At 36.5% G+C, this 10,864-nt stretch overlaps 1 protein-coding gene across 2 annotated transcripts; it reads left to right on the forward strand.

Annotated features, from left to right (window-relative positions):
* The first annotated feature begins 1,072 nt into the window (after positions 1-1,072).
* Positions 1,073-10,454, forward strand: LOC310718793 (sodium- and chloride-dependent GABA transporter 2-like). 2 transcript variants are annotated; one of them, XM_083527789.1, is made up of 15 exons: positions 1,073-1,255; positions 1,609-1,782; positions 3,177-3,311; positions 3,406-3,546; positions 3,655-3,742; positions 4,868-5,000; positions 5,755-5,889; positions 6,332-6,435; positions 6,697-6,821; positions 7,055-7,167; positions 8,103-8,240; positions 8,669-8,771; positions 9,133-9,233; positions 9,507-9,677; positions 9,873-10,454. In XM_083527789.1, the coding sequence occupies exons 1-15, from the start codon at positions 1,249-1,251 to the stop codon at positions 10,020-10,022; spliced, it is 1,818 nt and encodes a 605-aa protein (XP_083383915.1). In that variant the 5' UTR covers positions 1,073-1,248; the 3' UTR covers positions 10,023-10,454. The 2 variants fall into 2 exon arrangements, with proteins under 2 accessions (XP_083383915.1, XP_083383916.1); XM_083527790.1 differs by having other exon boundaries at positions 1,165-1,255; positions 1,575-1,782.
* The last annotated feature ends 410 nt before the right edge of the window (positions 10,455-10,864 follow it).

Consider the following 10,864-nt stretch of genomic DNA (forward strand, 5'->3'; position numbering starts at 1 on the left):
CCTCATGCTGTGCGTCAGGTGCAGAAGCTGCTTCAAAAAACAGAAGCAGAAGGTCCGCTTGTTAACCTATACACGCACACTGCAAAAAGTCAGTTTGCATACCCGTCATCCCAGAAAGAAGCCTCTTCTGAAGCTGGCTCACAAAAAAGCCAACAAACAGTTTGATGAAGACACCCTGTCCAAGAGCATGAATTACTAGATCCATGTCCTGTAGTCTGATAAGACAGATAAACTTGTTTGGCTCAGATGGTATTCAGCATTTATTACCTACAGTAAAACATGGTAGTGGTAGCAAAACATGATTCCCTCTCTTCAGAAACTGGGCCGAACGGCAGTTTTCCAACATTATAATGACCTCAACATAATAACGACCCCAACACTGCCAAGATGACGACTGCTTTGCAGAGGATGCTGTAGGTGAGAGAGTTGCCAAGTATATCTCCAGACCTGAAGCCTATTTAGCAACTGTGGGCGTTCTTAAGCGGAAGGTGTACAAATTGCCATGTGTCTAACATCCAGCAGCTCTGTGATATTATTATGAAGGAGTGGAAGAGGATCCCTACAACAACCTGTGCAGCTCTGGTGAATTCCATGTCCAGGAGGATTGAGGCAGTGGTAGATATCAATGGTGCTCACACAAAATATTGACACTTTGGACACAGTTTTGACATTTGACATTTGACAGTTCACATAGGGTTTACTCACTTTTGCCGCCAGCTATTTTCACAATGATGGCTGTATGTTGAGTTATTTTCAGAAGAGAGAAAATCTGTACTGCTATACAGGCTGCACATTGACTTGAGTATATTCAACTTTTATTTATTAAGTTAAAAAGGGTTTGAGTAAGGTCATTGACCTTGAACTTGTGGACTTGGATCCAAATAATATATGTGCAAATAGTAGTTCACCCATGTTCATTATTTATGTAAAAGCCTTGCTTGCGTTTGAGACCACAGATTTAAACGTTATGAAAGCTTGTATTAGTTCGACACACGTTTTTTTTTTCCCTCAGTGGCTGTTCTGCATGCTGTGGAACTTTACAGTCATTAGTGTGGGGCCTTAAAACATATCCACAGTGTGTGTCTGAGTAAGGGCGGGTGTAAGGGGGACGGAGTGGTTCGGGAGGGGGTTAGTGGGAAGTAGTATGAGGTTGGATTACACACTCAAACCTTCACCCGCATTTTCTTTCTATAGTAACAACCGGACTGTACGCTGGAATTTTACTTGCTGCAGTTGTAGTTTGGTGCAATGAAGGGTAAGATATAAGGCTGTGCAAATCAAATGTAACTACTGTAGAGAAATGGCTGATATTGTGGCTAAATTATGTGTAATGTTGTTAAAGTAAGCATTTTAACCATTAGAGATTATTTTATTATCAGATTCTAAAGGGGTTTCATTCATTCTTAAAAGGAACCACTGATACATACAATGAGACACAATCTCAATTATGGTAAATTTCACTATTGTTAAAGGCACCTACCAAATTAAAAACCAGAGAAAGACAATATTTCCATGAATAAAATTTAATCTCAGCTTTTTATGATTGCTTTTTGTCTTATTAATGCGATGTTCAGTGGCACAACTACACAGTTTCAAATATTTTAAAAGATACTGCCAACACAAGCCACGCTAATGGAATTAGTTGCGAAGTAGACGAAGAGAAGATCCAAGAAAGAGGACAATGGAGCAACAAGCTGGAATTTATCTTATCTGTGGCTGGTTCCATCATTGGCCTAGGCAACATGTGGCGATTCCCTTACTTGTGCTACAAGAATGGAGGAGGTAAGGGTTTCTCTTCTCTCACAAGCTGCAATGTGGCTGCTAAAGAGTGTATATGAGATGTTTCTACTTGGATAATGGTAGGCTCTCTCATGGTACCAAAGATTTATAATTTTGGATGTCATTTAAAAAAAATCTATAATAGGCCTGAGGGTTGTATTTAACCTTTTGGACCATGAAGATATGTTAGAAGTAAAAGTTTAGAGTGACAGCAGTTGCTTGGATTCCAATCACTGTTTTCTTCAGGCAGCTGTCAGATGTGTCTGTTTGGGAACCTTTGAAATCTGAGAATACTTAAACAACCACATTCAATTTCAATTCATCTATATGCATCTACTACATATATGCTTCCTATCTGGCACGCACAACTGGATTTTTCCCAGTCTTTAATTACATCCTTTGGTGAACCTGTGTGTAGTAGCTTCAGACTTTTGGAGGATAGAACTGAAACCTGATGTGGTCTTGGTGTCCATCTGCCTCAGGTTTTTAGAAGTACATTGCAAGATGTTTTTCTGTTCACCAAGGCTGTAAAAGTTGTTATTTAAGTTTTCTGTAGCCTTTCTGTCAGTTTAAAGCAATCTGGAAATCTCTCATCAAGGTATTTTAACTCAGACCTGCCACTTACTAGATGTTTAAATTAGAAACAGTCAGAACCACTAGGATCTAATTTGTTCCCAGTCTGAAGGTGAAACAGAAGCTTTTGTCCACCATGATTTTATAGATTGTGCTGCCTCTACATTATTGTCTGAATGGATGATTGCATGTGTATACACTACTGCATTGTCACTTTCTGTGTATTTTGCACTGCTTTTTTTTCTGTTTTCTGTGTATTTTGCACTGCTTATCCACTATGCATTTTAAGCACCGTCTATAACTCATGTTTATCATTGCACTACTGTATATTCCATCCATATTTATTCTGTATATACTGTATCATACATACATTCATACTTGTACATAACTATTATCATGATCATATCATTTGAGTATATTACATTCTGACATGTCTATCTATGCATAATCTTTGCATAGTATATTATATATAACTATATACACACACCATGTATTCTTACCTACTGCACCTTCTGAACATTATTTACTCTCATCATTGTACATATCGATCTCATACCCTATTTATCCACTGTTATTTATTGTAAATAGGCCACTTATGCACTTCTGGTTAGATGCTATCTGCATTTCATTGGCTCTGTACATATACATTGCACCATAACTATACAGTTGAATCAAATCTAATCTAATGTGTTCACAATAAACTTATCACATTGTGTATTTTATTTTGTTACAAATGTAGCTTTAATACGACTAGATGTTAAGATTCATCCCCTGTGTGTTTTGTTGTATGAAACAATTTTTTTTTTCTTCTGTAAAAACTGCAGGTGCCTTTCTCATCCCATATCTGATTTTCCTGTTCACTTGTGGGATCCCCGTGTTCATCTTAGAGACTGCTTTAGGCCAATATACTAGTGAAGGTGGTATTACTGCCTGGAGAAAGATCAGCCCTCTCTTTGAGGGTAAAACATCTGTACTTTTTACCAAATCAAATGCCCTTTTCATTTTTTGTCATTATTTCCTGTCTTATGTCCTCCCTGACAATGTCTTCAACAGGTCTGGGCTATGGGACGCAGGTAATTTTAACCTTACTAAACTTCTACTACATCATTGTTCTGGCTTGGGCCATCTTTTACTTCTACCACTCATTTTCCTGGGAGTTGCCATGGTCTTCGTGTCAGAATGAATGGAATCAAGGTGATTATATGACTATAAACCTGCCTTGCCCATTAGTCTTTGTTATAATATTTATTAAAGTGCATGTCATGATTGGTAATTGGTTGTTGTGCTTTTTTTTTTTTTAAGACACTTGTGTGGAGTTCCATAAGAGGAATGATTCTGTCAACTTCACAATGCCTTCTAATGCTACGTCTCCTGTCATTGAATTTTGGGAGTAAGTGCAAAAAAAAAAACAGATCAGTTGCTTTCTACAAATAAATGGTCTCAAATAAGGGGATTTCATAATTTTTATTAGGCATTTGTTGTTTGATGCTCGGAATTTGACCATGTAGTCACTTCTACAGTCAACTACAAAAGTTTGCCTACACTGTGTTACATTAATTAGTTTATTAGTAGTAATTGCTTTAAACTAACCAGTGTCATGAGGCAAGAATATACCCTGGATGTTATACCGGATCAGCAGTCACACTTTGATTCACACACACAGGCATTTTTGAGTTGAGTATAGTAGAGTAGTGTACAGGCATATTTTTGGGAAGTAAATTTGAACCAGAGAACCCAGAAGAAGCCCAAGCACACTGGGACAGACAGTAACCTGAGCTCAAGATTAAATCAAATAAAATCAAATAAAATTTTATGTCACATACACATACATACAGAGTACGACATGCAGTGAAATGCTTTGGAAAAGGAATAGAATTAAGGATAAAAATAAAACAAAAAAAAGTTAGATAAATAAAATGTATAAACTATATAAACTATATACTAATATATGTACATACATAAATAAGTATGGCAGATATTGGAAGTACAAATCAAAGTGATTTAGTGATTGTCCTTAAAGTTTCCATGTGCAGTATGGTGTGATATAAAGTGGCACTGTGCTGTTCAAGTCCAGAGCTGAAGTGACAGTCCAGAGTTAAAGTGTCATATTACAAAAAAAATTGATTAGATCCTAAAACTGTGTGGAAGCAATTTTACGTAAAAATTTATATCTAATGATAAAATGTCAAAAATAGTTAAAATAGGCTCTATCCTGCAGCAAGAGAGAAATTCAAAATCAGCTATAACAGACAGGGTAAGAGGTATAGGCCAAATTGTTCAAGCAAAATAAAACCGATATAAAAAAATAAACCTGGTTGGATGTTGTGACTAAAGGGATTGAAACGCTTTTAGGAGAATAGGGGGGGACATATCACAGATAGTGAACATATAAGTATTCAGAGAATATTTGTATCAAAAGGGAAATTAAAATGTTTTTAAAGATACTTTTAAAAAATATGGATGTAACAGATATACCACTGAAGTGAAATAATGTCTATTTGGTACATGGGAACAGGAGAAGGGTGTTGAGACTCTCCTCGGGTATCGACCACATGGGCTCCCTAAATTGGGATCTGGCCTTGTGTCTGCTTGTGGCCTGGATCAGCTGCTACTTCTGCATCTGGAAGGGCGTGAAATCTACTGGAAAGGTTGGTTTTTTAGAGGCTTGGAGAAGTAGCAAACATTATATTATTTGGCTGTGCCATATGCTGTTTTGATACCTCCTTGGTCTTCATGGTGCTGTTTGTTTTGCTATGTTCTGGCCTTCCAGGAACAAGGTTATTTATATTGAGATCATGTGACACTTAAGGTTAGCTCAGGTTGCTGGCTATGAGTTTTATATGTTCTCCTCTTGTCCACCTGGTTTTCCTCCCCTTTCTCTGTCCCTGATCAACAAAAACTGCAGTATGTAGGTTGAATGACTAAATGACTAAGTGTCCTGTGATGGACTGGTGTCCTTTACATGATGTATTTCTGCCTAGCACACAGTAGCAGCTACCGGAAATAAAGAAATTATCTGTTTTCAAACAGTTTCACACCAACAAGGTTTAATGAGAGAAAAACCAATGCAAGGCCTATATGTATTGCCCTATTTAGGTTTACTAACCAATTGCGAGAAATAACACATGGTCTCAGCGATTATTAACAGAAAAATGAGGTACAAAAGCCTATTCGAGCATTCACCAACTAAGTAATAACACTAATGACATGAGCATTGCCAGTAAAAAGTGAAGGAATATATTGCTGTATGGACACTATCTAGTTATACCACAAATTTCCTCTATGTTTTTCGATGTGCTTTTTTTTATCTTATATACTTAAATACTTATATAAATATATTTTTTAATATAATCATGTTATACATAATTATTAATATAAGATAATTTGCCATTTTTATTGCAGGTTGTGTATTTTACTGCTACCTTCCCCTACGTCATGCTCTTGGTGCTTCTCATTCGGGGTCTCACCTTGCCAGGGGCCAGCATAGGCATCCAGTTTTATCTGTACCCTGACCTTGGACGTTTAGCTGATCCACAGGTACAGCTAAATCATGCCTCTTTTCTACCTTAAGACTCTGTCGCTTTAAATTCAGTAAATCTCTCATGGTGCATCAAGAGTCAACAGACAGGTGCCTTATTCAATGTCGAGACCCTCAGTGGGCGTTCAGAGTGTTTACTGAGGCCATCTGGGTTCTGGGATGGAGATCACAGAATGGAGATTACAAACAGAGTGATCCCCAGCACACAGGCTAAATGTTTTTGTTTTAGTGTTCTTAATCAGCTTTGCTTGCTTAGTGACATTCTTTCAAAGTTCACAGCACTCTGGAAACTCTGAATGCTTTGCCCTTTGAGCTAAGTTTGACATGGATTTAATATGAACAATGCTAGATTGTTCAGAGATTGTTCTCAATTGTACCACATATTATTATAGATATTGCTGTGACCAACTGTTTTTGGTTTTACTTGATATTTTTGTCCAGGTCTGGATGGATGCAGGAACACAGATTTTCTTCTCATATGCCCTCTGCTTAGGGTGTCTTACAGCTCTAGGGAGCTACAACAAGTACAACAACAACTGCTACAGGTATTACCTATGATCGTCATTGGTATTTGGACAACTGATCTCAATTGATGAATGAATATCCAAGCAAGGACATTCTTCCTCATATCATCTCAGGGAGATCAGTTAGATCCAAGTGTCAGGAATACCACTGAGAAAACACACACACACACACACACACACACACACACACACACACACACACACACACACACACACACACACACACACACTCAATATGAAATTTTGAATTGCAGCTTTTAGTAACAAATGTTTCTGTCATAGGGATTGCTTGGCTCTGTGCTTTTTAAATAGCGGTACAAGCTTTGTGGCTGGCTTTGCCGTCTTCTCCATTCTTGGTTTCATGTCATATGAGCAGAATGTGTCAGTTTCAGAAGTGGCAGAATCCGGTACGTTTCTCTATGGAAATAGCAGAATTACCAGAAATGATGTGCATTGATGAAGTGTTTGAACATTGTCTGTTTTTTTTTTTTTTTTTCAGCATCACCTTATTAAATGTGAATTAATATTAAAATCATTTGCCTTCCACTGGAGAGAGAACATTTTTTAACAGTTGTGCATTTGTAAGTTGATAGAAATTAGTTATTAGAACATTTCACAATTATACCCTTCTACATTTTAGGACCTGGTCTTGCCTTCATTGCATACCCAAGTGCTGTAACATTGATGCCGTTCTCTCCTCTGTGGGCCTGCTGTTTCTTTGTCATGATTATTTTTCTTGGATTGGACAGCCAGGTTAGTGATTAGCCCCTTTTCTTACCTAAATATCTTTAATTATGCTTTTCTCTGCATTCATTAGCATGTATTTTATTACATATGTATACATGTATGCTATCACAGCCATATGTGGTTCCTTTTGAAACTGCTGTCATAAAAGCTAGAAGCATACACAGTTTAGCATACATGTTATTGTATGCTATAGCTTCAGGATATATATTTTTTTTCAATCTTTTCTCAAAATTAGCTAATTATGGTGAATCCATGTTTTGCCAAGTTTGGAAAAACTGCACAGACCTTAAACTCACTGTATACCTTTCAGGGGTTTACCTCAATAATGCTGCCACAAAACCCCCTCAAAATCTAGTGGATAACCATCCCAAAAGATGGCGGCTTTGATTCCAGCAAACGCCCATTTCAACTTAATGCTTATGGGTGTGGAAAGAAATATTCCAGGACAAATTGGAGTGTTATGGTCAGATATCCACATACTTTAAGCAATATTGTGCATATTTTGTGTCCTCTTTACAGATTAATATTTACTAATAAGATTTAGCTGTGTATGAGGTTCTGGTACCGATATGGATCTAAATTTGGACACATATATGAATTGGGTTGAACTTAAGGCAGCAGATAACATGGGAAGCTAACTGGTGTGATTAAAAGAAATCATGGCTTGCTGTCATTTAAAAATTAATAAATGGCATGATGTGATAGACCCTGAATAAATCTTAAACTCTGTCAAACTATTTCACTTCAAGGGCAGGATGTTGGTTTTATACTTGCACTTGAATACAGTTGCTAAAATATAAAAAACAATTGAGTCTTGATATCAGATGTTATTTTGGTTCTCATAAACATGTTTTTAAACCTTTCTTTTCGTGGTACAAACTTTATGATTATCACGTGATTCACTGAACCAATTGATTTATTTCTTTTTTCTCTTATCATAGTTTGTGTGTGTAGAGAGCCTGGTTACCGCTATAGTTGACATGCATCCCACGGTGTTTCGCCGTAAGAACCGCAGGGAGTTGTTCTTGCTCGTGGTGTGCATCATCTCCTTCTTTATGGGACTTATCATGCTGATGGAAGTAAGCACTTCAATTTGGCAATAAAAACACAGACTATCTAGTTTGGTTAACTGGGTTGATTACCAGAGACATTCTGAACTATAAGGGAAAAAAACAGGGAACAACTGCTGGGAGTATGGACAGTCTAATTCCCATTTAAGGCATTCTGTCTGCCTGTCTGCCTGTCTGTCTGTCTATCTATCTATCTATCTATCTATCTATCTGTCTGTCTGTCTGTCTGTCTGTCTGTCTGTCTGTCTGTCTGTCTGTCTGTCTGTCTGTCTGTCTGTCTGTCTGTCTGTCTGTCTGTCTGTCTGTCTGTGAGGTGAGTGTGTGTGCATACTGGTTTTGGTTCAGCTGAAGTCCTCTGAATATGTCTCTGTTGAGCAAATATCCTTTTAGATTTGTATCTCCTATATAACCTAGATATTTAATTCTACATTAAACAGGGTGGGATGTACGTCTTCCAGCTTTTTGACTACTACTCAGCCTCTGGCATGTGTCTGCTCTTCATGGCCATATTTGAGACGGTTTGCATTGCCTGGATTTATGGTATGCTATAACTGGAGGTAATAGAAGACCAGAATGATATAAACTCTATTCAATATTGGCCTAAAATTGACCAGAGTGAGATGAATAATATTCAAAATTGGCCTTTAATATCAATACTGGCCTTAAGCTATATAAAAAAAAATAAAAAAAAAAATAAATATGTCAGGTAAAATTGTATTAATGACACAGCAAAAGTTTTAATATATTTCAAAAGCTCATAATTATATAACACTCATCTCTGCTAGTGCTTTCTGACTAGGCAATTTTTTTGTCCAGTTTGCAGTTTTAGGTGAAATGAAGAAAATGACTGATGTTTTTACTTGTTGCTCTTTTGAGGGCATATGACGCTTTGTTTTCTCAGGTGCAGATCGCTTCTATGATAATATGGAGGACATGATTGGCTACCGCCCAGGCCCTCTGATTAAGTATTGCTGGATGTTTTTCACCCCAGTCACCTGCATTGTAAGACACACTTTACTCTATTCTAGACAAGGTTAAAAAGGTTAAATAGATGCAAGCATCACATTTACCGATTATATTATTGAAGACAGATTGAGACTAATACTGATTGCTTGATTAATCGCTTTATTATTATTATTGTTGTTGTTGTTGTTGTTGTTATTATTATTATTATTAGTATTATTATTATCACACTGTAGTCAGGAGATTGGCCACACACTGAGACCACTGAGAGTAAATGCTGCATTTAACTAATTTATTTATTTCTGTTTTTAGGGAACTTTTGCGTTTTCCCTCATTAAATATACACCTCTTAAATACAACAATGAATATGAATATCCTTGGTGGGGTTATGTATTAGGCTGGCTCCTGGCTTTGCCCTCAATGCTCTGTATCCCTGCATGGATGATCTACAAAATAGTCAGCACAAAAGGAACTCTAAAAGAAGTATGATTCCTCAAACAAAAATTTTTCTAATATTGTGAGACTTCTAAAGAGTACAACTAAAACAAATTCCTTCCACTATCTCTCTCTCTCTCTCTCTCTCTCTCTCTCTCTCTCTCTCTCTCTCTCTCTCTCTCTCTCTCTCTCTCTCTCTTTCTCTTTCTCTTTCTCTTTCTCTTTCTCTTCCCCTGTCTCCAGCGTATACAAATCCTGATCAGGCCATCTTCTGATTTACCCAGAACCAAAAAGGAACAAGAGAGTTTGCTCGGTGTCTTTGCTTTGACAGAATCAGCTTCTCCTAATAAAGATGGCTCCCATCCAGGGCAACAGATGGACACAAAGTTGTAGAACTTTACGTACCAGCCATAATTTGGATAGTTATGTTTCATATCAGTGAAAAAAAACATATAAATAATGAGAGAAAGAAAGGTTTTATATCAGTAGACATTAATGTGCATGCTCACCTTCTTTGCTTAGAAGGACTAAAATAATCTTCTATTCTAGTAATACTCTGAGTATTGCTATATCATACAGGTGCTGATGCAGACTGTATATTACTGTGCACAATATGCTAAGTCAGATACCTGTTGAAATGACTGCATGCATTTAATGCTTTAAATAGCCCCTAGGGTTTTTTTCTTACAGAAGTAATACAATAAAAAATACTAAAATATATATTGTTAGTATTCATTATTTTTTGTGATCGGTTGCATTGTTTTAAATTTAAATGTACTGTACATGGTGTATTATGTTCATTTCCTAAATGCTTTTACTTTTGAACGTGCCTGACTACTACTTCTACCGCTACTACTAATCAAAATAATAATGATAATAATAATAATGATAATAATAATTTAAACATTAAACCTTCTTAGAGACACAAGAAAATGTGATTGTATATAATTATTTTAATAAACTTTTTACAATTACATATTTCTTAAATATTGTACAAAAGCACAAAACTGTTTCTAATTTAAACACAGAATGGTGCAGAAAACAAAAATCATAAAATAACAGCTCAGTGGATAGAAACGCAGACATGAGAGATTAAAGCGGTGATTATTAACTACATTGCATGAATAAGCAGCTGTAGAGATGTTCTTATTAAACTAGCAAAAGTAAGTGTATATACACTAGATACAGTAAGCCACATTTTGGACTTACTGGCTAATAGGTGAACGCTAATAATA

The sequence above is a fragment of the Silurus aristotelis genome (genome assembly GCF_946808225.1).
Source record: "Silurus aristotelis genome assembly, chromosome: 24".
In the NCBI taxonomy this organism is placed as follows: Eukaryota; Metazoa; Chordata; class Actinopteri; order Siluriformes; family Siluridae; genus Silurus; species Silurus aristotelis.